The 27,942-nt window shown below is 39.4% G+C and overlaps 1 protein-coding gene across 1 annotated transcript; it reads left to right on the forward strand.

Moving 5' to 3' along the window:
- The first annotated feature begins 404 nt into the window (after positions 1 to 404).
- On the forward strand, positions 405 to 26,961 carry CDH5 (cadherin 5). The gene is made up of 12 exons (XM_065733139.1): positions 405 to 590; positions 15,124 to 15,324; positions 17,614 to 17,902; positions 17,993 to 18,109; positions 19,160 to 19,324; positions 19,731 to 19,918; positions 20,612 to 20,865; positions 21,423 to 21,565; positions 22,345 to 22,469; positions 23,417 to 23,525; positions 23,801 to 24,046; positions 24,880 to 26,961. Exons 2-12 carry the CDS (start codon positions 15,136 to 15,138, stop codon positions 25,371 to 25,373), a joined length of 2,319 nt encoding a protein of 772 aa, XP_065589211.1. The 5' UTR covers positions 405 to 590; positions 15,124 to 15,135; the 3' UTR covers positions 25,374 to 26,961.
- The last annotated feature ends 981 nt before the right edge of the window (positions 26,962 to 27,942 follow it).

Genomic DNA, 27,942 nt, shown 5'->3' on the forward strand with positions numbered 1-27,942 from the left:
CCCATTTAACATCCAGCCATCTCAGCCATATGAGGGCTTCAGCTTTCCAGTTTGTGGGTATTAAAACCCTTACAGAGACACCTCCAAATCACTTTAAAATGCCCTATTTGTGCAAATTAGTCACAGTCTGCACTGATCAAACGTCAGACACTATTTAAAGTATCGTTTTTTATAATCTCTAAAACTCTTTATAAAATGACACCCAATACTAACTTTTGTCCCGACTTTTGCCTTTCTCTTAAAGCTGATTTTCTTTTATTCAGTTGCCTCATTAGAGGCAGTAACAAATAAGTTGCTAGAGCAATAATAAGGCTAAGTTTATCTTGTTTCCTCCACTCCCTTTTCTCACTGTATTACAAAGACTTGGAACAATAACAGGATGCCGGGATGCAGGATGGGAAAAGGCGGATTCCAGCTGGAAAACCTTGGAGATTGGATTGCTGAACACTCCCAGTATTGCTTAACGAAAAGTGAAGTGGATTTTTCTGTTTGTTCTTCTTTTTCTATGTGCTGCTTAATGTTTTGGGACAGCGTTGAATTTAGTTTGCCTCATTTGGGAACAAACTGAAGCTCTACCAACTCTGACTCAGGTAAGGAATAAATGGTGTTTGCTGTCCTTCAGCTGTGAAGGTAATTGCAATAATTTTTTATCTGCACCAAAAATGTCTTCTACTGCTGTAAATAATTTAAGATATACCAGTGGTTAGGCTATGAATTTTGTGCATATCTACAGCATCCTTTGGGCCTAATATTGATAGAACTTAAACAAAAGTAAAGGAGGACAACAGCAGAGCTGTTCACAGTTTACACTGGAAGAGGAAAACCTCTAGATTTCCTGGGCTTTACCACAATATTCCCAGGTCAAGTAACAGAAGAATCATGTTATGCTTTTTTGTATTGCTGTTCTGTAATATTTAGATTATGTTGCCAATGCTCACTCTCAACTGAAAACAGACTGAACTGATATTGCACATGGCAGCTGTAAGCACTTTATGAAACAAGTTCATTTGCAGTGTGGAGGTTCCAGGCTTAGTACAGCCTGTAGCGAGCAGGTGTATGCTATGCCATGGTCAGTGTGCTCCACAAAGAGAGGGCTGCCCTTGGCATTTGAAAAGGTGCTATGGCTTTATGTCACCAACCCAAAGAAGACAGGAAGCCCCCACACATACCTGCCATTCCTGGCTTATTGTACTTGCTGAGGGTGCTTAGGGTTAGAGGGAAAGTTTAGGTAAGCACTTCAGTGTCTTGGTCTCCTAAGTCCCAACCCTGTACTATCAGCTTTTACAGTCCCTGTTCCAGAACACCAGTAATTCTTACTTGAGAAGTTTCTTGATCTCAAAGGTCCAAAACAAAACCTTTCTTTTTTCTTTTTTCTTTTTTTTTTCTGACAAGGTATTTTTCCAACAGTGGTTTGGAGCAAAAAGATGGTTGAAAAGGCTTATCTTTTCCTAAAGACAGTGCAGCAAGGCCCTAACCAACAAGTGTGCTGTACAGTTTGCAAAGATTAAGCATTGTGCATAAGAGATGAATTGATACCGTTGTTGTTTTTTTTTTTTTGTGGAAGAATTCTATTCTGCAACAGTGGAACTGCCAGTGAGCACAGTACCTTCCTGTGCTGGTTGTCATGCTGTAATAAAGATAAAGGAAGGAAAGAAATGCAAGGAAAAAAGATATTGGAGAAGATGAATTTCTGTAAGAAAATCTGTTCTATTCTCAGCTACTGAAAACATTGAAAGTTGGTTGCTACTGCAGTTAACAAAGGTGTAGTTAATCAGTGTGCTCCTGCCCCCACTGATTATAAATCATCATATCAGCATCTGTAAAAGTGTGCAGTAATATAAAAGTTTGTGCAATAAAAAGTACTAGACAAAAGCAAGGCAGCTCCAATGATTTATAAAAGCTTCTCATCTCTGGTCAATTTGTGCCTTGTAACAACACTCAGTGTACCAGAAACATAGAGCAGAAATGCTGGCTTGTAATGTTTAACCTTGAAAGCATGCCGCGGGACAGCCGTGTGCCACTCTAAACCTGCAGCTTGCAGAGCTGGGCTGAGGGCTGCCTGAGAGCTCAGGTAGAGAAGGTTCCACTGAAAGAGTTAACTGGTTTGCTGCCAAAAGAAAACAGGTTTGTTTCACATCCTGCCTCTGTTGGATGAAACAGCTGAAAACAGGATATAGGTAAAAAAACCCTGGTTTAAAGGCTCCCCTGATCTGTAGCTGTTACGGAACAAAGGATTGCACTATGCATCCACAAGTCAATACTTCAATTAATATTTCAAATGAAAAAGAGACAGTCTTTTCAAAAACTCTTTTTCTTTTGGTCAGGTTACATTTCTACAGAACAACAGGCTTATGTTAGGCTTGCTAATACTTCAAATTTTCTAAAAAAGCAGAGGTTCACAGAGCAGAGGTAACTGATTATTTCTGGCAGCTGAGCTGCTGTAAGGACTCTCCACGGTTGTCATGTGTTCGTAATTCCAGTTTTGACTCAGATTCTAGAAGTTTAATTCAGAGGTTCGAATATTAGTGCCAAGAAGAAAATGGGATTCCTCTGCCTGTGAGGAATGTGTTGAAAACGCTGAAAATGAAAATGTTCCAGTGCATTTTTGAAAAGCAAATGTCTTTCTCCTTGCTGTCTTTGGGCCTTTACAAATCAAAAATCCCACCCAGTGTAGCCCTACTACTTTAGGCCAAAGCAGAGAGTGACTATCTGTGTAAATTGGAAAATCACTAGGAGAGATGGCCAACTTGCAGTCAGCAAGGTGAAAGTTGTGGGAAAGCAGAGGGGCACTCTGGCAGACTTATCTCTAGACATGAACTTTGTGTGAGACAGACAGCTGAACCATCCTATACAAGATTAGGAGCTTCATGTGGAAGAGTTATCAAGCAGCCTCTGTGAAAGTGTAGAGGGTTCATCCTGAGAAGTGGATGAATTTTCAGAAGGAAGACGGGCACGGTCACCTGCTACACACTGAAGAAACTGTAGACACCATTCCAAAGGATCAGTGGAAGGGAAGAAGTATTCTTCTGCTCCAACACTGCTATCTGAAATGCCAGGAGTTGCAGAGCATCACCATAGACAGGGGCAGGCCAAAAGCAGAAACCTTTTAAATTCAGCAGGGTTTTTATTTCTTGTTTCAAAATACAGAAAGGCTAACACTCCTGACCCAGTCTAGTTGTCATCAAAACATTCCTTTTCCTGTGGGATTTTGCAACCATACTGCGTCAAAACCTAAGGAAAAAAATCCCTGTGTTTCTGTAACACACTATTTAAAAAACCCCACTACTGGTCTTCACAAATCAGCAGCAATCCACCTAGCTCTGTCCCACTGCAAGTATACCCTCCTCTGTTCCCATATCCACCCACACCATCTGGCACCACCTCCTGACTCCTCGTGACACTCACAGGGTGCAGAGCAGGTTATCTGCAGCACACACAGAACCCTGTCCTTATTGTGTATGACAGTACAAAGGGAAATCCCACTTCCACGGTACGCCTGGAGGATACAGCCAAATTCCTTCTGTCTTTGTCCACATTTCTGAGCAATGCTTTGGCAGGAGCATTCTTTCCCCTTCCTTTTATGATGGTATCTGTTATGAATTTGTGTTCTGGAAATCCTCTCTAGGAGTGCAAAGTGTACCTTAAAACATGCTGCTTGAGGAGACTATGGGCCTAATGCTGCTGTCCTGCAAATGACAGGAAATCCTGCCATTGATGGGAAACGTTCCTGCGCTGAGTTCAGCTTTACAGACAGAGCCTCCAGAGGCACAGAGTCCTAGGGTAGTTTCCCAGTTCCCTTTGTAGAACCTCTAGTTCTGCACCTGAATTTAGAGATTTGAGGTATCCTACTGGATTTTATTGACACTATCTTTCAGATAAATAAGAAATGTCTGAATGAGAACTAGTTTGCTCATGTTAGAGCTACACCAACAGAACCATAGTACTAATAAGGTTCTGGATTTTTTTTTCACCACCCTGCCTATGAATCCACATCAAGAGTGTATGGTGCCTGTTTATTCAGTTCTGTTAGTGCTTTCATTAAAACATAAACAAATAGTGTTATGCTATGCATACTGTAGCATAATTTAAATTACCAATGCACTCCAACTAAGAAAGGTATCCAAGTGGAAATTGAAAAGCAAGGCAGAAAGCAGAGGGTAGGCTCCTTTTAGGAAGACAACACTGGAAACAGACTTGCTTTGCACACCAGATTTTCAGTGCCAGCAGCAGCACTGGTAAGTTTAGGATTAGTACAGTTGCATCGTCCAGTAACTGCACTTGGAGATGACTCAATATTCTAACAGAAAGAAAGCACTTGTCTTTGGAATATATTGCACCATTTTCCTTCTGTGAAATAGAGAGCTTTATTACCTGCCTTATATGGATTGATCTTCAGCTTCATTAAATGAACGTTCCAATAAACAGCTACTAACTAAGGAGAGTAAAACTTTCCAACTCGGCATAGGAAATAGCTCCAGCTGTCATTCAGATTCAGGCAGCAGAGCCACAAAGTGCAGTTCTGCTGGGAATGGGAGATCCCAGGCAGCCAGGCTGCCCAGCCCCAACATTCCCGGTGTTCCTGTGCCAGGCCCCAGCAGGGCTGCAGTGCCAGGCTCCATCTGGGCTCACTGCCACGACATGTGAACAGAAGTCTCACTGGGTCATCCTGGTGAAAGCCCTCAGCTCTCACATTTATCACTTCCACAAAGACTTACACAACGTGTGAACAACAGCACTGCCTGCACCTACCATGGTTGTAGTGTGATTCAAGCAGCAAAACTGCATTAAGTCACTGTCATTTCCACATGGAAAACAATACCTAACAGAGAGCAGTCCAGCTCTAATAAATGTCATAAAACTTAGGACAGCTCTCCTTAATTTTTTAAACTTCCGTACATCTGAGGAATGAACTTCCTAGCTTTGTTTTTTCAGCACTTTAAGCTGAAAATATGCTCCCGTAGTTTCATTTTGATTTGAAGCCGAGATTTCCCTGACTCAGAGAGCTAAACTGTAAGTAAAAACATTGAAAGGCTCATTGTAAATTCATAAGAGCAGTAATAATATCATTTGTATCATCTCACAACACATGGGGATTTTAACAATGGAAATGTTCCAGGAAAAGACTCTAACTACAGGGGTTGGCAGAAAAGGTCTTGAAGTTAATTAAGCCTGGTCTGGGAGTCTAGTTGAATAAGGGCAGGAAATAGAGAAGAATGAACTGACATTTGAATTAGACATTTAAAAAGGGGGAAAAATACCGAATACTAATAACCAAATGAAGCAGATCCAGACACACCCTGTTGTTTTAGCCTTTTGCCCAGCCAGAAAACAAGAGATTTATGTGTGTGTGTGTGCTTTCTTTATCTGCCACAAAATTAATTTTCAGAAGAAATATCAACACATCAAGTTACTGAGTAGAATAATCTGGTCACAGGAATCAGCACACACATACAGCTAACATGTTTTCTCTGCTTCAGATTACTGCTAGCACGATAAGTATCAGTCACAGTGACCTGCACAGGATGCTCATGCTAGAGACTGATACTTTAGCTCCTGAGCTTTTGTTGAGAAAGATGTAAAGAACAAAATGTTATCTTCTGTATTTAAAGTCTATATTAGACTTTAAATATATATGTTGTTGTTGCTGTTGTTGTTGCATGCAGTTCCTCAAATGATGAGGACCTTTCCTTAATCAAAACAACTCACTAAGAGCTCTGTGCCAGGAAGCCTCTCTGATACAAAGGCTTTATTTGGAAACAAAAGGAAAGTAGAAAAGGCTTTATAATATATTATTCTCAGAATCATCTTATTTTGTTCTGGCTTGGACAAACTCCTAAACATGCAGAGATGGCTTGAGCTAATCTCTGTGTACAGCTGAGCTGACCAGGGGCAGTATCACAGCAGACTGATGCTGAAATGTGCATACTATTTATTGTGGTAAACAAAGCCTCTGCTTGGAGATGCTTGAGGAATCTTTTCAGCATTCACAAACACCTCCAGTACATCAGAACTGTTCCACCTCTGCAAGGAAATGAGCCAGGTAATTACTGGAGGACTCTTCTGCCCCCTTCACACCCAAGTCCCTGCTCCCCAGAATCAGACAATGCAGTCTAAGGGAGCTGCTGCCAACACCCACATCTCCAGCTCTCCTACCGCAGTACCACAGCGTGGGGCACACAGTCATTAACTGGCTGGAAGAAAGCAAGAAGGAAAAGCATCCACAGCCACTTCAGGTAGTGTCAACAAGACTGATGGAGTCTCAGTCTTCCTGCAGCATCAGTGAGACCCTTCACAGTGACAAGTACACCACTGCAACTAGGTACTTTTTGGATGCATGAAAGAGAACAGGTTATTTGCCTGTCTATAATGCTGCTAATTCATCACCATTTTCAGCATTTAGCCTTATCAGTAATTATCTGCATGGGAAATGTTTTCCTCTTAACTTTCTATTCTGGACAAATAATTCATAGGGAAAAAAATGCTTACTCTTCCAAGCTCTGCACACAGGGCTTATTCCACTCATCTCGCTAGCTCCTTTCAGAACAGAAGGGCTATGTTTAATGCAAAGTAAAACCTTCAAAATAGCACAGATTTCAACAGCATTTGACAACTGCCATCAAAAGACGTGTCGAAGAACAATTTTTCTGTAATTTAATTGTTAGTTTCACTCCTGAAACATCTGGGGAGCAAAGAATCATACTACTCATAGGTCCTACAAGCTTGCTGGTTTAAGGAAGTTGAGCCCTCTAAATCAACAAAGCACAGAGATCTATGTGACCTGTGGCATGATTATATGAGGTGGTAATATTCTGTGCCAAAATGCATATTTGCCCCTCATAGCTGTGATCCCAAGGCTCAGGAGCTGTACAGAGATAAGGGAGTGTTGCTTGTGGCCTTTAACTCAATGTTGTCCATACTGTCACCTTCTAAGAGAAAGCCAGTATCTTCTGTTTACGATAACACTAAATTCCTTAGTTGTACAAGTGTCACAAACTGGTTTAATAATTTCATTATAAATCACAAACAAGCTTCAAAAGATTACTGTGCTTACTCCACTTACTGCATATTTAAAACACTTTAATTCAATTTGGGGTCATTTTAGTGAAAGCATCTGTAGAAAAGCATTATATGACTACAGAACCATGCCCATCGTAAGAACTCTTCAGCAGCACCAAACAGAAGCATTTCAGTGATTCAAGTACCATCTCAGTTTCAGATTTTCAGTTCTCCAGTCTCTCTACAGCCTCCATGATGACAAATAACATTATTGTGAAAAATGAGTAGAGACACTGATTCTGCACCTGGCATGATACATGATCTGCATGCTGACAGTGTGAAATGAGGAAGATTCTTAAAACTCACCTAATGATTCAGTGTGGTGTAACAGACCTTTATGAGTATTTGTCTCCCAGGAGAGGTGAAGGCCAACACTGTCACTGAGGCTGCTGGATTACTTTCTAGACATACTTGGATAATTTAATAAAAGGAAAACAGTCATCCATTAAAGCAACAATTATACTGCAGAAGTGATCCGGACAGAATAGCAGAAACCAGTGAGTGCCCATTTTGCTCATTTTAATACCATCAAAGTATCGTTCTGCATCCATCACAAATGTCATCCTCACCACAGAGAACAACCTTTGCTTAAGTAATGCACCACTGTCATGTCAACAACAGAAACAACTCAAGAATTATTAATTTACTCCAAAAATAATGCTTCCTCAAAGAGCACGGAGAGACCAGCCCACAAATTAAAACAGGTATTAATTATCAAGTAAGAAAGTCAGATAAAAAACATATTACTTCAGACTGACAGAAAAGTTATTTACTTCAAGATTGGAATAGGAATCATAGCATGTGCACATACATCACAGAAGTGGTTCTTCTTGGTTTGATAACTTCACTATTATGACTTCTGGGGAAATTATTTTATACTAAAATGGAAGATTTAGACTGGATATAAGAAAATCATTTTTTTATTACAAGAGTAGTGAAACACTGGCACAGGTTGCCCAAAGACACAGTGGAAGCCCTGCCACTGGAGATATTCAAGGTCAGGATGTTCCAGGCTCCGAGCACCTGATGGAGCTGTAGGTGTGTACTTGTTCACTGCAGAGGAGTTGGACTAGATGGCCTTTATGGGTACCTTCCAACTCAAATGATTCTATGATTTCTTCCAAACTGTTCCAGAAAAGGGTACTGATTGAAACCAAAATCAGTGCTGGTTCACACAGCATGGGTGGAATGTAAATAGATAAATCAAATAAGCCAAACAAATGTCTATTTGTGAATAAGAAATCAAGTCCAAACCTACACTAGCAACACACAGTCAGTAGTTTTACAACTAATTTATTCTTTGTCAGGTGGGAGCATACAGGAATGTAGGCAGCACCTTCCAAACTGCAAACATGTTTTTTTATGTTTTTCAAAAATATGCTAGAAATGAGAGAAATGAATACAAGTTAAATGTTCTTGTGCTTCTGTGGGCCTTGGAGCCTGAGCTCCCTCAAAAAAAAAAAAACACTCTCTGTGAAGGATTAGTGTGAGATTGTGATTCTGCCTTGCTAACATGCTGTATACATTATGATTCTACTGATAGTTACCAGGATCCCTGTAACAAGTAGTTCTGAAAGGAACACTATTTGAGTTGAAGTAGTACCTTCAACAAAATTGTTTCTTTTTGTCCTGGAGGTTATGTCTGCATATGAGGGATCAGATTCAAAGCAGTGCAAGCTATTCTTGAAGCTCCCATCCTAAAGCTTTGGGATTTCAACTATAACAAAAAAATAAAAAATAAAAATCAACCTTCTCTGGACTTTAGAAACAGCATGATTATGGCCCAAGTATCTCAAGGAGATAACTTACTGTAAAGATTACCTTAAGATTTGCTGCCCTTTGTTGATATTGAAGACCGAAAGCGCTTAACCTCAGTGTCCGCTATCAACTGTTTGTCCACAGTGGCATAATTCCTCCCACATTACAGTCAAGAGCCGCTTGCAAAACCAGATCGGTAGCGACCTTAACTCTGGAGCAGGTTGCTACCCCTTCAGTATGGTTGCTGGGCAGTGACCAGCTGGCAGAGACAGACACTAACTCTTCCAAAAGACTCTTCTGTGCCTAAAGAAATGTCCAGTCAAGACAGACAAGCATGAAACGCGTTGTTTCCTGCCTGCTGTAATGGGTGACTCTATTCATAACACTGCACTGTAGCTCACAGATCACAAGCAGAGTCTCCTATGGGCTGTTCTCCCACTCACGCTGACAGTCTTGGTTTTGTTAATCTACCCAGCTAACATTATCAGGCACATTGCTGATGTAAAATAGACTCCAGTGAAGTCAGGAGAACTTACAGATGCAAAATCAGATGTGCACCTGACAGATCTTGCTCCTCTTTCATGCCTGTGATGAGGTGACTACTAGCAAACAAAATGTAAATCTATACACTCAACAAAGGAACAAAGGAGATCATTGTGACCTCCTATAACTTTCTTCTGCACACATTTCTCTAAACTTAACAGGAAATGTCCTCTTCAACTATGCATTTGATATTTCAGTTCACAGCCTCACTCAGAACTTCCCACAGCTCTTAAACCCCCAAGTCAGCAGGTCATTTGCTGAAATGCAAGCAAAGCAGTCAGGAAGCTCTGGAAGGGCATCAGTGTAGGTTTCATTACTGCTTTTCACCATCCTTAGTGTATGGCATATCACTCATCAGTGTGGAGGTAGCTTTGCCTCTTAAAGAATGTATATGTGTTTTTTTAAAGGCCAAACCAGTGCTTGCCTCCACCATTTTTATCCAGTTCCGTGCCAGAAACAACAGAAAGACTGCGCGCCCTGTCTTGCTGCCTGCCATCAGTCTGGTGCACTTTGCTTGCTGCTGTCCATTTAGGAGCATTGTATTTGGACATGTGATTAAAAGAAACGGATTTTGAACATACACACTATGTTTATAGTATTTATTGTCCCTTTGTAAACAATTCGTTTCATTTCTGAAAGAGGTATCTGTCCCAGCTGAGGACTCCGTCCAACCATCAAATGCATCTGTATTTTCTACCATCTAAGAGATAATTTTTTTTGTAGGCTGAAGAGACAGGGAGAAAATCACTGATGTATTTTCCCCAGACTTACTAGAAACTTAGAGCTGAAATCAAAAAGAACATACATGATCAATTTTAGTTTATTTTCTTCAGAAAAAAATATGAGGACACAAACCGGGGTCAGAATCAGACACAGAACGATCTCCTCAGCTCCACTGAGGAGCTCCAGCACTAAGATCTGAGCTGCTCCCCGTGCACGCAGCAGTGCTCCCACAATACGGAGTGATGTGGGGTTTTTTAAGCTGCACATTTAGTTAAAATACTGCTGAAGCAGCTGTTCGTTCAAAGGTACTATCACAGGTATAAAGTGCCATTTAATAATCAGCTTTCAGGCAGGCATTTGCACTCCAGACTGTTTAGTCATCAGAGTGGCTATTTACTCAAAGGTACTATCATGCATATAAGAAGTCATTTTATAATCAGTTTTCAGGTAGGCATTTGTGCTCCCAGCCGTTTAGTCATCAGTGGAAGCCACTTCTCCAATGTATAAAGCTGACATAAGGACAATCAACACCGTAATACTAGGCAGCCAGGCACCGGGCACATTTAAATCAGCTCAATAAGCTGGAAACCAAAAAGCAGCACAATGTTCTCAGGAAAGACCCATTTTAGAATGAATTATTGTACATTGTTAAGGGTATGTGACACGACAGCTTTAATCAGAAATAGAGAAACACAGATGAATAATTTACAAAAAGAAAGAGCAACAAGGAACGTTTGCTCCAAGATAAATGTTGCACAATTCTCCAATGTGTCACTGAAGGTCGAAGATCTGGTTCCCATTCTCACTGATCTCACTATGTGCCCTCAACTATTCTCACACTGTAAGCTCACGGGAGCAAAGGAGGACTGCATTTTTTGCAATTTAGAAGCCAATCAGAACATGCAGTGCAGGTAACAATTCTATCTGTCTGATTGCTTCGCTTTCTTGCTTCTCTGGGTTTGTCAGAGCAGGTTAGAGCAATGTTGTCTAATTAGGAGATCAAAAAAATTGGGAGAAAAAAATCGGAGACTGCTGTTAGTGCTGACCTCGGTCCATCAACAGGAGATGGCAAAGAAATTTAAGTCCTCTGTGCTTCAAAGGTACCTTTTGAAAGGGATACAGCTTTTCATCTAGCAGCAGTACTTTTCACAAAGATCTGAGAAGGCTTTATCAATTCATGTTAGCACAGCCATTTGAGGTCCCTGAAATGTAGCAGTAAGTACTGCTAGGGCTACTGTCTTCTAATCATGTTTTGTCTGCTTACCAAACGTGCTCCTTCTGCAAAGCAAGTTAAGCATGCATTAAGCTAAAGGCATTGCAAAGAAAAAGATAATTTATCTTCCTTGCATTTGGTGGTTACCTTTCTATTTCTCACTGCCTACCGTATTCATACATTTACCTTTGATCTTAAACACTGTATAAATGAGAAAGTAACAGTAAAACTGGATTCTGTAGGGCAGAGTTGTTTTGTGAGTTGACACTAAGTCAGTCTGCTCTCATTAAATCTAATGTGGCTTCAATAAGCACCAGATCTTCAATAAGTGTCCAGATCTTGAATCAAAGCAAAATTTTTGCACCTGAACAAAATCTAAATTTGAAGAGTTGTTTGCTCTACACTGTTGGGTGCAATTCAGTGCAAGTTCAACAGCATTTTTCAGTGCTACCTGGGGAGGGGGAAGCAGAGAGGACAGGGAAAGGCTTATGACAATTCTTGTGACAATACAGACCACTATGGGGCCAGACCCAGTGGAACAACACCTAAAATTCCTATAACATTCACCCAAACAGGCAATGGGGGCCGGGGCTGCAGCCCCAGTCAGGGCAACTGCAGCTGAGCCAAACACTCTCTTTCAAGCTCAGCATTATTCACAATTGACAGAATGCAGAACTGCAGACATTTAGTGTTCCCTACATTTACACTGCTGCAGGTGGGACAGATGGGACTTGATTGACAAAAGAGAAAGCAGCAGAATTTCCAGTACTGTGGAACAGAATATAACATATCTTGTATTATTCACTTATCAGTCCTTTTACTATTTTTTTCTGCCCCGATGAAACTCTCAGTTTTGTAAGGGACTTATCATTTTCATTTACATTGTTCAGATTCCAACCAAGATACTGTAAGCAAAAATAACAGCTCCATAATCAATAATCACTTAGTTTCCATCTTTCCTAACAATGAGTTATACAAATGATCTGAACAGTGCTGTCAAAAAAGAGGTATTATAGGGGATCAAGAAGTGCCCGTTTCTTCTCTGGTGTATCATAGTCACATCTAAGCAAATTCCCCTCTTAGGATATTCCTTATCACTGCTTCTACCTTGCCTGGAATCCACCTCAAATGCCACAAAACAAAAATTCTCTAAGATTAGTACAAGACCTTAATCTGATCAACACATCAGTTTAGCTACAGCTGCCTGCATCTTTATTGAAGTCTTCATGTAGGAACTTGGTTTACCTTCAACTTAACATGTAAGCATAGAACAAGATTCATGACTAATTAACCTAAGCTCATGTAAGCATGAATAGATATTTGTAGATGAGGAATTAAGCCAATTAGCAGAAAAAAGAACAAAAACAGCTAATTTCATTAGAATATTCCATCAGATGTGTTTTCATTGAATGGACACTATTTATTTTTGCTGCTCATCACACTTGTTTGATGACTTACTAAAATAACTTGTAAAATGCAAACTTTTAATCAGTACAGTATTGTCTGCATCTTCACCTGGCCCCACCAAGCTGCTCATAAAAGAGCCTCTACCTCACCATGGGGGCTAGGCAAGTATTAACAGGCAATCCATAAACAAGGGAATAAAAGAAGGGAAGCCACCTCAACATCTGCTAACATGAAGACAGGTCTGCCAAGTGGAAGGGATGGCTCAAGCTTCAGCTGAAATATACATCCATTTAAAAGATTCAGTCTAGTTCAAAGAGGTGTAATTAAAGATATGCCCAATGGACATCTTAGTCTTCTCACAAATGCTTTCAAACAAGGCCTGGACTGTGAAACATGTACAGAGTGACCACTTCAAGGGAGAGTTTGCAAAACGGATCCTTGGGATCAGCCATGCTAACACCTCTGTCCCTGAGGTCCTACACCCATCCCAGTACCTTCAATGCAGATTCAAGCCTTCAGTACCCAACAAGCTGTGCCCCTGACATGCTGGTGTTACCAGTGACATTCCCACCTCTGGCTGGCAGCACCCTGATGAGTCAGGCCTGGGGCATGGCAGGCTCCAAATTGCATGGTGCTGAAAACAGAGCCAACAGAGCTACCAGAAAGGAACAGCAGAGCTCTTTACAAAGATTCATTTCAAGATCAGTATGCTTTAATTGAGACTTGACATTGGAGCTAAAAACAGTTTCTGCTGAAGGTCTGTAAATGTATCAGTTGCAGCGAAATGAATGGCCGCTCATGTGGGCAGCGTTGTCCTCAGTTTCCCCAGCGAACCTCATCACAGCAGTGATCCATGTGATCCCACAGGACCACAGCAACAAGAGGAAATGGCAGCTGAAACACTACCACCTGCTTTTACTGAAGTACAGACCGTACCAGCTGATGTTAGTCAGAAGGTTTTTCTTTAGTTACCACGTTTTGTAAGTTTATGAATGAAAGACAGAGCACAGCAGCACCAAACCCAGTGCCTGACAGCTCCAGTTGTACAATACTTGGGGAATACAGATAAAACAAAGCAAAACAACTAAAGCTTACTAAATCTTACTAAATCATACTCATTTTTCTACAAATATAACAAAATAAAATTCAAAGGCAGCCTATTTAGCCACTTCCTACACATTCATAGAATAAACTTTCCGCAGGTCACGCACAACTGTAGAAAGAGCAAACTACAGGAAAGTGAAATGTCATGGTAAATAAAATCTTTTTGCTGATAATGATGCTGCACCTCAGGATAACACTGATTACCAAATTATCGAAGTGTAATTTTGAAAATCCCAACCAATCATGCAAAAAATATTGATTTAATCTCCTATCTAGCAACATGTGTGATTTCAACTTCTTTATCACAATTAACTTCTACTTTTGATGTATGTACTGACAGCTCCTAAAAGCTAATGGAAAGTCACTTATGGTAATTTAATGTCTGATTATTGGAGTGTTTAAGTTCCCTGACAGTGCTTTACTTTGCAAATGGAAAATTTAGTGGAAAAATGGATCAGCTTTTCTACATGAAAAGAACTCAATCTGATAAAAAAAAAAAAATCAGCCCTAAAGTTTGCTAATATTAACGTATGATGTAAAAAAGGGTTTTGCCTGAATGTAATTTTATGAATTACTCTTTTGTATGTGGTAAAATCTAATAAGGGATTAATGAGCTTTATATGTGCCTTCACACACTTTAAGAGACAAGGAATTGATTCAATAAACAAGCTCTCTGAGCATGATAATTTGTTACATTGTACTGGGAATTGATTGGAAATTTAATATGAATCAATTTTTCCATCAATAAAAAAATAAGTTTTATTTTAAATCAATAGTTTCTACATGAAGATAATGACTACAGCATATTTTGTGATAGGTCAAGTCAAAACATTGCATTTCAGTTTCTCAAACTCTAACGTTTTGTTTCAAGTTGAGTTAACATAAACTCTGATCTGGCTCAGCCGTGGTGTTGCTTCCCAGGGCAGCTCTCTCCCATGAGCTATGAGCAGTAACCAAACTGAATTTTCTGAAATGCACAAAGGGTCATCTTTGCTACTGAATGATCTCTTCAGATGAGCTGTGGTAGCTCAAGAGGACGCTGAGTTTTATGGCAGCTTTAGAAACTTGCATTTTTTACTTATTCAAATTGTAGTGCTTTTTACAGTTGCCCTATTGTCTGGTTGAAACTGTTTTGTGCTGTGAAAGGTTTTGTGCCTGATATTTCCATTCTTGATTCTAAGGCAGATGTAAAGAAATACAGAAAGTAATCAAACTTTCCTCTAGAAGGAAATTCAATTTGCACTTCTATGCATGCTTCCTCTGATTAATCTGATTCTGTTGTTATTTACACAGTTCTTGTGCTTTATATTACTTCCTAGGCTCAGAAGAAGATGAAGAAGCTTATTCTGCTTTTCTCACTGTTCCTGACTCCAGCATTCTCTTATAAAGAAAATCAGAAAACAAAACAAAACTTTTCTTCAAACAATACCAGTCATAAACGACTTAAGAGAGACTGGATATGGAACCGAATGCATATCAGAGAAGAGATGGATTCACCATTACCACATCACGTTGGCAAGGTAAACAGCAGTCTCTTAGCAGTGAAAAATAGGAAATGTAGACAGCAAATGGGTATCCTGAGAAGTATTACTTGTTTGCAGCTTAGCAGAATCAACGGGGACAAAACAGAAAATAGAAATGGGATTAATATCCTAACATTCCATACAGAGTGAATCAAGAACAGCATCATAGGAATTCTAATTCTTCTGAAGAATAGAGATCAGTTTTAGAGAACAGCAAGTATGGAACATCTGCAGTGAAGAAACAACTGCATTGCATGCAGGTGTACACAGAGAAAGAAAGCCTGGCAGCTGATGTATGTCAATGTTTGTCTGGTAGCTCTATAAAAAAAAACCTGAGAGATTAGCTAATAAAAACATAGGTATTAAAGAACATATAGCTTACATCCCTTAGCACAGACACAAAAGTAAAGTGCTGTTCAGGAGTACTGTTACACAATCAAAAAATTTGTTTCACGAAGTGAAGGAAAACAATTTTTGAAAGTAATAACAAGCATTGACCTGACCACAAACTCATTTTCTTCAGGGCAGTGCTCATAAAATCCTGTGATTAACTGCACATCACCCAGACAAAGTTCTCCCAGTCTAGTCTTTCAAATTGAACTACTTTGACACATCTCAGATAAATGCAGTTCTACATTTTCCTCCCATGTTCAACAATCAGCATCTGTCAAGGCTGTTATGGTAAAGTGAAACAGACCTTTCTGGATCAGTGCTGCTCACTGGCAGAAGGTGCATGAGAGAGAGAAAAGAGGCCACTGGGTACACAGCTACACAGGATGTCTCTGTTTCATTTCAGACAAATTCAGCAGCAGAATGAGGAGAACTCTTTTATTCCTGGTGCTGTCCTAAATAAGAGTAATTCACTTTGTGCTGTGTTCTGTGGTCTTTCTAAAGTGGAATGCATCTGATTACTTTTGCAATGTCTGTGTCCAATACATTGCATTTGCAAGATTGAACACTTGATAAATCCTTCTAAAAGGCCACAGCATCAGCATGGCCAAACTGAGTGACAGCTGCAGGAATATGCTGATACGCCTGGATTTTATCTTTGATGACCTTGGAGGCTTCCTTTTGTATGCTCATCCTCAGATTTAGCAAAGGCAATCTTGGAAGTCTGTACCTTTTACACTAAACAGGTAAGTAAAAATTAAGACAGGTGGTACAGGCTGTACTATCTTTGAGACAAGGATGAGATTCTTTCTGTTACATCTCCAGAGTCACAAACTGTTCTTCAGCAGCACCAGTAGTTAAAGCATGATTAAGTGTGTGGAACAAGGAAAGAGAATTTTAATAGCACATTTCAAAATAGAAAACATAAATGAAAGAATGTTCAACAGTAAATGACAACTACAGGATAAATCAAACCCTGAATACCAAACAGCTGCAATTTATGATAACATCAGTAACAAAAGACTAGAAAATCTTGGTCAAACCCAACAATTATTGATAAATAGCTTGCTGAAACAAGAATGCTGATATAGTGCACAGAAAATTGAGGTTTAAATGTTCTAGCAGTGTTCTTAAGAGGTGTGGATGGGAAAAAAAGTCATCAGAATATCTCCAGATTAAAAAAAAAATGTGCAAAACTATTTGAGATTGGATTAAATTACATATAAAAACAGATTCACGTTTATTCCTTTTACTCCACCCCTTTATTTCATAGAATACAATCTTGAATTTGAAACTCTGTGGAGTGAAAATTTAATCCCATTGTCATAACCCTGAGTTTAAAGACTATGAAGAAATTGCATGTGACTAAACACAAGAAAGCTGTCAGCCAGGGGAGGGATTCTGCTAAATGGCAAACAGTGGAGAAAAATGCTAAATAATGCCTATTGGTAGCTGTGAATATTGATTTGATTCTGTAATTCTGTGAAACCCCAGCAAAATTCCACTTGGAACTCTACTAAATTCTGAATATTATTATCAAACAAGTGTAGCTCAAACAATGTAATGGCACCAATATTTCTGGCACAATGAGGTTGATGATTTTTATCTGTAACCACATTAACAATTTCTATCTTCAGGAAATGTGAAATATATCCTTAAAATAAAACCTTCTTGATATGTAAGCAAGCAGGTTTTGGTCTGGATGCAACTTTTATCCTATAACTCAGGATAGCTGTTGCTGCAGTGCTGGTTTGTCCAGTAATATGCTAGCTGTCATCAAAATTCCCAGTGAGTCTGAAGAAGAGGTCATGTTTGTGCGTAACTTCTACTAGAAACTGTTTTGTATTCAGATGCCACTTTTATCTCACTTTTATCTCTTTGAATTATACTTTCTAGCTCACATCGAGTGTAGGGAACAAGAATGCTACATATATTATTGAAGGTGAATCTGCCAACACCATCTTTAAAGTGCAAGGGTCCGATGGTGACATATATGCATTTGAGAGGCTGGACAGAGAGAAGAAAGCAGAGTATGAGCTGACAGCACACATTATTGACAGAAGGAACAACCAATCACTGGAACCACCATCTAAATTTATTATCAAGGTTTCTGACATTAATGACAATGCACCTGTTTTTGTACAAAGGGTATTCAATGGATCTGTCCCAGAAATGTCACGATTAGGTAAGGTTCTTCCATCACTCATTTTGCATCCTTTCCTTGCCTAAAAAGCAGAATTTATACTAAATGTGCCATTTCATTATCCTTTTCTAGGAACCTCAGTTACCAAAGTGACAGCTGAAGATGCTGATGACCCAACAATTGCAGGTCATGCCACAGTTACCTACCAAATCATTAAAGGAAATGAATATTTCATAGTTGATGACTCTGGTAGGTCAGATATGCAAGTGTCAAATGTTGACTTTATGCTTTTAAGAAAACACAATTTTAAGGCATTTTCCTTCTGGACGAGATAGATACTAAGTAAAAAATTTAGTTTCAACTGTATTTGGAAAGATTTTTCATTCATACTAACACAGTGTCACTATCTACATCTGAAAATGAACCAATAAAGTCATGACATTAGGTACCACAAGGTAAATGACAAGATGAAAAGTAGGGTTGTTCCTACTGATTTAGATACCAACTAAAAGCCAATACAAGTTTACGCTTTCAGTTTAGTATGGATATCACTCCTTTGACCAAACAGAAAAAGGGGAATACATTAAGAAACAGAACTCCTAAAGAATAGCTGATAAAAATTTGCAAAAAGCAAGGGACAGATGGTGATTACAACCCAAGAAAATTCCCTACAGCTTTGCAGACTTGGCATAGGAAGGATGGGTTATCCACTCCCCCGGTTAGCAGAGACCTGGAGTAGGTCAGTACATACAAACACATTTTATTATGCTGATTTTGAAAGCTTCCAATAATTCAACCCTTCGCTTTCGTAAGCTTTTTTTTGTTTAAAGTTTGTTCAGATATAAAAATAAACTCAGCATCTCTAGTAAGCTGGTTCTCCGAAGCAACTAAAGTAGACAAGCTGGTGTAGATTTACCTTGTGTAGAGAACCTGCTTTGGCAGAGGGGTTGGACTCGATGATCTTTTGAGGTCCCTTCCAACCCCTATGGTTCTATGATTCTATGACTCTATGATAAGAAGGTGGTCAGACATACACTCCAGTTGCAGTAGTGGTCAAGCTTAGACATTATAAATTGGTTTCTAAGCAGCAAAGATAAGTTTAAAGAAATGCACTGTACAAAATCTCCCAAATATTTCATCATATAGAAAGATTTCTAATAGTTTTAGCTTTAGGAAAACATCACTGTAAAACTGCTTCTTAAAGTTGAATGTGTGGATTAAGGTAATAACTTGCTTTAAAAACTAAGAGATGTAGGACACATTATAAAATCTAATCATATTCAATATTATTTTTTAAAGGTGTGATTTCCACAGCCAGAGCTGATTTGGACAGAGAGAAACAATCAACATATGAAATTATTGTTAAAGCAAAAGATGCTTTAGGGCTTACTGGGGAGTCAAGCACAGCTACAGTCATTATCACTTTAACAGACATCAATGACAACTTCCCAGTATTCAAACACCGTAAGTATACCACCAGCGAAGTATCATTTGGAAACCAACAACTGACATGAATAATAAAAAAAAAATTACATTAGACATCACTATTCAATTTTTCTTTAAAGTGAACAAAAGAATCTTACATATTCCGAAGGTTTTCTGCACTTCATCACTCGATTCATTGCCTCGTTGGAGCATACCTAGAGCACAAAGTAAAAATCAGTATTAACTTGGGTAACTCTATAAAGAAATTTGACAATTTCAAGAAGTAATTATACTTCAAAAAATAACATTTAAGTGCAGTCTGTGGAGATTAATATCAGTGAATTCTCAATTTTTCTGTCTGTCTGTCTGTAAGCTAAGAAAAATTGTTAAGTTCCAACTCCCATGTGCACTAACATTACAACTTGTTTGTTGATTTTTTTAACAGCATCATTTCACTTTAAAGTTCCTGAAAACGTTTCAGTAGGAGGAGAAGTTGGCAGAGTCAAAGTTGAAGATATTGATGAACCACAACATAGACATACAAAATACAGTTTTGTCAGAGGAGATTACAGGGACACCTTTGAAATTGTAGCAAATCCATTCACCAATGAAGGGATCATTAGACCAAAGAAGGTACTTTTCCCAGTAACAATGAAAGATATGTTTTTGTTTTTCCATGTTTAACAAGTGTTCAATTCAGTGTGGGACCAGCAGCAAGAAAAAATGGGAATGCACGGAAGTCACAGCAATAGATACTGAACTTGAAACCCCCATTCTGTTAGCCCTGTGAGGAAAGCAGGTGATTTACCAGCCCGTTTCACCTGACAAAACCGGGAAAATCTGGGATTACTGCAGCGTGCAATGGGGACTATGCCAGATGTGCAGGTTACACACTTCAGGCTCCCCTCAAATTCCAGATATTTTGATATTTCAAAGAGTCTGCGAATGCAAGAGTTGAGTTGACTGAGCCAAAGAATCTTTCTCTTCTGCAGCCCAAGAGAAACCAAAGCAGAAATGCGAATGCACACGACCTCTCTTCTAGAAGTGATCTCTGCCATCCAACATTGCTCCCACCTGAGCCCCAGCCTCTTTCCCTGTCTCACCTCTGAGTATTGAAAGTTTCCCCATTACTACCTGGTAACTCTTCAGAGGACCCAGATTCTCCCCAGCCTCTATTATGGCTTGCTCTTTGTCTCTTAATTCTCAAACCTACTAAATTTGTACCAAGGGACATTCCTGCACTATGCAAAGCACTTCCAAGCCAAAAGTTCATTGATTTACCTAGACATCGCCAAAGAAGAATATCTATGTTTGTCTTTCTTCTAGCCCCTGGACTTCGAGAAAGTAGCAGAGTACAGGTTTGACATTGAAGCAACTGATCACACCGTTAACCTTCTCTACTACAAACCTGGTGGCTCCAAGAGCTTTTCAACAATTACCATTGAAGTTACCGATGTAGATGAGCCTCCTGTCTTCAACAAACGACCGTATGAATTTAAAGTAAGGGAGAATGATCCTGAGATAAAAATACTTGGCTCCGTTTATGCGTATGACCCTGACGCAGCTAAACGGGAAATCAGGTAACACAACATCAGCTTTAGCGGTTCTGTTTTTAAGTAGAGATTTTGATAATGATTCCAAGAATGTGACAAACTATTGAGACACTGGCCTTATTTTTCAGGCGTTTGCAAACAAAAGAAAACTCCAATCTGACTTCTCAGCCAAAGCAGCTATGGATATATACAACAACCAACAAACATGAACATGTTACTTTTACACATAAAATCACTAATAAAACATCTGTATGTTTATGGGAAAATACATCATCTTGGCTATCTTTACATGGTTATAATAATTTACTGTTAAAATTTTTATTGTATATACTTTCTTGAGTATGTGCTTCGTAAGAAAAAGAAATAGATTTCTTAAACAGTGAAAGCCAATAACCCAGGAATATTGCAGATGGATACGTTATGCTCTCAAAGCTTGCATAAATTTAGGGAAATTTTCTGTGGCTTCCTGGTCATTATATCAATGCAATTTTTTATAAAACTCTCTGTCCCTTTCCTATAAAGAACTGAAGTAAAACACAATGTTGTAACTCTTGTACTGATGCATATCTTTTTAAATAAAACAGATTTGGTCGGCGAAGAGCTAGTCCTAACGGAGACTATATTAGAGTATCTGATTCTGGAATTATCCAGCTTCCTAAACCCCTAGACAGAGAATTCAGCTCTTCATACAACATCACTGTGGCGGCCCAGGAAATCCTGGAGGATGGTAAGTGCTATTATTTCCATACTTGAAACAAATCAGTGCGTGACTTTACAGCTGGACTGTGCCTTATCAAGAAGGGAAGCCACAACCTGACAGCTTCTTTCCACTAAGCTACGAATGAAGTGGTTGCTTGCAGGGTTTGCGCAGCAGTCTTCCATATCAGATGAGAACCTACAAACTGATGAAATACTTCTGAGACTTCTGATACTACCTTGCTATTACAAAAATGCTTTCAGCTTGTCAAAAGGAATGACAGAGGCACGAGGTGGAGAAGAAGCTTGGGGAACAGGCAGGAACCTGTGTTTGAAGCAGAATTGTCCCAGCCAGTTTCACCACTCACACAGAGCTACAAAACGTTCCCACCAAGCTCCCCAGACATTTATGCACAGCTCCACTGGGTTTAGAAACAGGGGCAGGCGGGGGAAGTTCCCAGTTGGATTGGAGGGGGCCAGACTCTTCTGCAGGGTGAGGGATATTGAATAGTATTGGGCACTCCCTGTCTGTGGCCTTAGGACTGGGGAACAAGGCTGGCCACCACAGCCACAGAGAATGAAGAATCTGGGAGCTATAATTAATTGCCATTTTCTTCCTCATGGTTCCTTCATGGTTTAGCCCAATATGAGAGTTTTGAGAAAAATATCTGAGTCTGTCAAAGGAAAACCTTAAGTGAGTGATGGAGCTAGGAGTTCCTTGTGTTTGGCATGCATGAGTCACAGAGGTGGGCACAACCCATGGAAAGCACCTAGACTCCAGCCAGTGTGTTGCCATTGCTGTCATTTCAGGCCGTCTTTCTGACAGAGAATCACATGCACATGTTCATGTCATAGTCATCGATGAAAATGATAATGCTCCAGAACTCGTTTATCCTGAGGAACCCAGAGTGTGTGAAAATGCTGCGCCAGGGAAGGTGAGGCAAAAGGAAGGTTCTTCCCTGAAGTACACATGGGCTGGCTGCACAGTTCCCTCCCTATGGGCTTTAAAGTATGTACACTGTGTATGCTTTTAAGAATGTATAGTATGTACCCTGGGCATTACCAATTGGACTGCAAAGGAAAGCAACCTTGCAGAGCAAAAGGTAATAATTCCATTTTATCACATGAATGTTTATACGTGACAAAAGAGAAACACTGCTATGTGTGACATTACCATAGCATCTATCGATGAGAGAATCTGCATGCACTTCTAGCAAAATTTGTGAGTTTGGATGTTTGACCTCAGATACAAGTAAACACTTGCATGGTCTACATATGTAATGTTAGATTAAGTAAGAGTTTTTTTCACAGACTGAAATCTGATAAAATGTATTAGAACACACAAGGTATTATTTCACCCTTAATTTAATTTTTAAATTACCTTTGGGACATAATCATCCACATTTTTTATATTCTATATTTCTAATGTATCTCAGGTTGAGGTTTTCAGAGGAGCAGCAGTCACAGTGGCATTCAGTGAATGAGGCTCATTTTTTTAAATAAGTTAAACACTTGAGAGAATATTTATTTATGTAACTAAATATTTAAATAAATAAATAAATATTTAGTTGACTAGAATATTTAGGCAACTAAATGAACATTCAGTACACATATATTTGAACATAAGATTCATGCTTTAATGACACAAGATTTCATCTTTCCTATTGCTGAATGAAAGGAAAAAACAACTCATCTTGAAGAGCTATATGGAAATTACTTGCCCTGAAATAACTGGAAGAGAAACATCACAAGATACCTTTGCTCTGCCCTTTGCTGAAGGGCTATATGGGATACACGGCTCAGCACTAACTGATATACTGCGAGTATTTTTATCACGCAATGTGTACTGGAATTTATGACCTCTCCCATCTTACCTTTATAGGTAATCATCAGGATTTCAGCTACCGACAAGGATGAAATATCACCCAGAGGTTTCTTCAGATACTCTCTGACCACAGAAGACAGCAACTTCTCCTTGGTTGAGAACTATGGTAGTGTATCTCTGAGATGCATTTTCTCAGACAGCCAAAGTGAGACAGCAGCACAAGAGGGAGAAAGGCTGTAGCAATGGCCTACAATTGGGCCACCAGGGCTAATCAGATATTTTGAAAGGCTTAACCTACAGAAAAACATGGTGGCACCCAAGCTTCACTGGGTTCCCCAAAGCCTTGCTCTGTCAGAGGCAATGGTGTATCAAATGACTGATAATCTATAAGGAAAATCAGGTAGAGATTATAACTTAATTAGCTATTGTTACTTCTTCCAGATAACACAGCTAATATCACTGTCAAGTATGGACAGTTTAATCGTGAACTTGCCAAAATCCACTACCTCCCTGTCATCATCTCAGACAACGGCGATCCTGAGCTCAGCAGCACAAACACACTTGTTATCAGTGTCTGCAAGTGTAATGAAAAAGGCGACTTCACTTTTTGTGAGGAAAGAGCTAAAGTAGTTGGAGTTAGTATACAAGCACTGGTAGCAATTTTTATCTGTATCTTCACAATCATTGGTAAGTTATTGGACTTCGGTAACGTTCTTCAGTGTGTGGGGGTTTATTTTTATGGGTTTTTTGTTTGTTTTTTTCTTAATTGAGAACCAAAAAAGCTTTGTGGCTATAAAATGGTCATGAAGGCAGAAAAACTCTATCTGATTCATCCCACTTGCTCTACTTAGTGTAGTTCCAACTACAAGCACACTCATTCTATTGGAAAGGCTGGCTCACTGGAAAGGTCACTGCACGTATGCATAACACACGTGATTTAGTGTTACTAGGCTCACATGCATCTATATAAAGGAAAACTGTACTGAGGCTGTAACAACAGGATTCCTGTTTCCAAAGGCAGAACTACTCTGGAAACCCTTTAAGCAGTACAGTGAACATATACACATAAATCTGTAAATGAGCAGGACAGTACCTACTTGTTTCACTTGGAACCTATCATAGAATGGGCAACGTTCCTGTACTGCTTGAGAAGAGGCCTACTTTGCAGCTACCACACAAGCAGCATTTGATGCTTGGCACTAAATGTGTACGTACCACCTCGAGGCAGCCACTGATAGAACCCTTCAGTGCGCATACAACACTGCATTTGCACCTGCGATGCCAGCTCCAAAGTCACTTGTGAGATCCTTGCAGAAACTGAACTGCTTTGAGAACATACAAGTCCTACAAACCAGCAGTATTTTAAGCTTTTTGTCTTTTTTTTTTTTTTTTTAATAAGTAACTAAAAAGCTTTGGAAAAAGCCCTGAAATGCATGTCTGTTATGTAACACGTCTAAGTGCAATTTGGTTTACTTTGTTACTTTTCTTTTCACAACTGCTCACATACGTTTCCTTTGCAGTGATTGTATTGCTAATTCTTCTAAGGAAGAGACACAAGAAGGATTTGAGCGGTCTTGGGAGGAATGTGGCAGAGATCCATGAGCAGCTTGTCACTTATGATGAAGAAGGTGGCGGTGAAATGGACACCACCAGCTACGATGTGTCTGTGCTCAACTCCGTGCGCAAGAATGGTATAAAGCCAGAAGTGGTGCACTCCACATATGCACAGGTCCAAAAGCCTCCTGGAAATACAACTTCTGGTGCTGGAGAAATGGAAATGATGATTGAGGTTAAGAAGGATGAAGCTGACAATGACAGGGATCTGCTCCCTTACGACACACTTCACATTTATGGCTACGAAGGGGCCGAGTCCATTGCAGAATCTCTCAGCTCTTTGGAATCAGGCTCCTCGGACTCAGATATTGATTATGACTTTCTAAATGACTGGGGGCCCAGGTTTAAAATGTTAGCTGAGCTGTATGGATCAGAACCAAATGAAGATTTTGTGTATTAAGTTCACATTAGCCGTAGATTTTCTCCCTCCCACTACAGATTTTTAAAGCCTGCCAATGGCCACAGAAGAATTCACAGCTCTTCACCCAGGCAGTACTAGGATTTCAAACAGACTTGAGAAAACCTGATAGCAGTAGGGATAAAAAGAAAGATACAAATAAAGTACTGGCTTCCCCAGCACTGCTTTTCTTGCCAGCGTTCTGTTCTTTCCCCAAAATGCTTGGGGACCCAAAGGGACATGGCTCCTCTCTCTGTTTCAATAGATCCTTCTCCTTATGAAGTGGTATTGTCTCTGGTTTCTCCTTCATGCCTCTCATCCTGCACTGCTTTCATCAGCAGGTGCTCGGGATGATCCGCTGGAACACAGAGGTTTGGTGGCAGTGAGAAAGAATGTTTTTATAACCTCCTGCATCTCCAGCCTGCCTGGCCTGACAGTAACATCTTTATTGATACCCCACGCTTATAGCTACCCAGCAGAGGAGAGAAGGAACATATGGCTTATCACTTAATATTAGAAACAATTCCATCACTTTCAAAAAAAGGCAAGATTTTCCCTTCTTTCCAATCTATTAATTATTCTAGCTTTATAGTCTTTGACTACATACATGAGTTACTGCAGATAAAATTAGACAGGACTTTTAGAGGCATAGTCTGGTCTCATCTCTACTTTTTAACAGCCTGATGATGATCTCAGGCATCTTTCTGGAGTGCCAGAATTTCCTCTAGCTAGCAGCAAAATTGTTTTCTCTTTCTGTAAATAGGATCTCAGTGTTACTCAGTGGGACATATCCTGCAGGGCAGGAAATGTGGACATCAGGGGAATGTTAAGGCTCCAGTACTGTAAATCTTTCTGGATAGCAGCATAGGTCTGGATCTCTAAAAAGGTTGAGTAAGTTTTTTATTCAACATTATTAAAGCAAATGTATGATTTCAGGGACAAACAAAGGACAGGCCTCATTACTGTGAAACTGTTTTGATTTTTTTCTAAGCAGGTACTGTAAAACGGGTATTTTCCACCTAGGAAAATATTGTAGAGTTCCAAACCAGGATACTACACACCTACACATTTGTCTGCATAAGAGAACCACAAATGTAAATCAGGTTTTGGAGCAGCAAGTATTCTGTCCGTGGTAAGCATGTGTTCAGCTTCATGCCTGGTAAAGAGCCGCACAATGAACAGGATGAAATTTCCCATGTCTGACGTTACCCCACCAAAGGCGTCTTGTTAGAAGTGGGTCTCTTAGGACAATGGCCTGTCTCTGGCTTCTGTCAATGCAGGTTCCTGTTATCTTCAGCAGGAACAGAGCTCTGCTACACCGACGCTCAGTTTTGCAGGATCTGTGCTACAGCTGTATGTATTAGTTTAGACGATTTGATTATTTAAATTTGGTAGCTAACCACATAATACTAAACCTTCTTTTTTTCTTTCTTAAAATAATGTAGCGGAACCTCATTAATGTGTTTTTCATTTGTTCATGCCCTCTCCCTTCCCCACAATACTTTCATGTCAGGAGGCAGTAACACACAATAATACAGACTCTTACCAGCCCACACAGCTATAAGGAGTTGTCTACTAAAATACTTGCTAGACACAAACACATACTATCATCAAGGATTCAAATCACTGAAATGTTCAAATATGAACAAAAGGAAAGCTACGTAGAATCCCACTAGCCACATCACCTTTGGATCAGATCCCCTATTAAAAAAGAAAAAAAAAAAGTAAATTTGGGGTTGGCAGCCTTGGTTTTATTTGAAAATGTCCATTTTCTACCATTTTGCTTAATTCAGCCAACAGTGTATGTTATTGAGGTTCCACATGTTAGTGTGTTATAAAGAATTCTAACTAATAATACTTACATTTAGGGTTTTCATCAGTAATTAATGTATTGGCAGACAACAGCTCAAGTTAGTTATGGAACTATTTAGTGCAGTAAATAAAGTACTTGGGTAAGTGTCACCCAGGTAGTATGATCTGTAATCGCTGTTTTTAAGCTCGTTTTATAAAGCAATTTTAAGGAATGCTGTGTCAATTTCCATTGTATGAAGATGTTTGCACTGGATCTTTTCTTTTATACTGCTGTACTGTATTTTTAATTTGTTTCTTTGACTACATAAAATTCATTCTCAAGTTTGGATTTTTGGTGCATTCATGAGTTTCACAGAGAAGACCATGCTGTCAGCGACCTCAACCATCCTCACCACTTCCTTTCCCTGCCAGTGATCACTGCCCCAGTATATTTCCAGGATGATTCTAGTGCTTTACAAAATCCCATTGATTCTTCCCAGATATGGCACCTATAAATTACAAAGCTTGGAAAAAGGTTCAATTCCTTCTCTGCTAGTTGCCATGAGGAAACTCCAGATCAAACACACTTAAGCACAAGTTGTATTAAAAACATAATAGATGAGCTAATTATGTTATAATGAAATGCATTTTTCCAGAGAAGGAATTTGAATAAACAGCTACTTGCAACTTGTAGCAGAGATTTTCATAAAGGTTTTCATTATTAATTTAATCAATATGCACTTAAAACTCTTGTCCCTAAAAACATATCTTAAATTATTAT

This window comes from Cyrtonyx montezumae, unplaced genomic scaffold (genome assembly GCF_038088225.1).
Source record: "Cyrtonyx montezumae isolate F1298 unplaced genomic scaffold, pur_monq_1.0 scaffold_17, whole genome shotgun sequence".
Lineage (NCBI taxonomy): Eukaryota > Metazoa > Chordata > Aves > Galliformes > Odontophoridae > Cyrtonyx > Cyrtonyx montezumae.

What these genes read in the sequence shown, in the direction of transcription:
- CDH5 (XM_065733139.1), top strand. Translation starts at nt 15,136, where the DNA reads ATGAAGAAGCTTATTCTGCTTTTCTCACTGTTCCTGACTCCAGCATTC. An exon ending in CCCAGAAATGTCACGATTAG is followed by an intron (nt 17,903 to 17,992) that starts GTAAGGTTCTTC and finishes ATCCTTTTCTAG; the next exon opens with GAACCTCAGTTACCAAAGTG. An exon ending in CTTCCCAGTATTCAAACACC is followed by an intron (nt 19,325 to 19,730) that starts GTAAGTATACCA and finishes TTTTTTTAACAG; the next exon opens with CATCATTTCACTTTAAAGTT.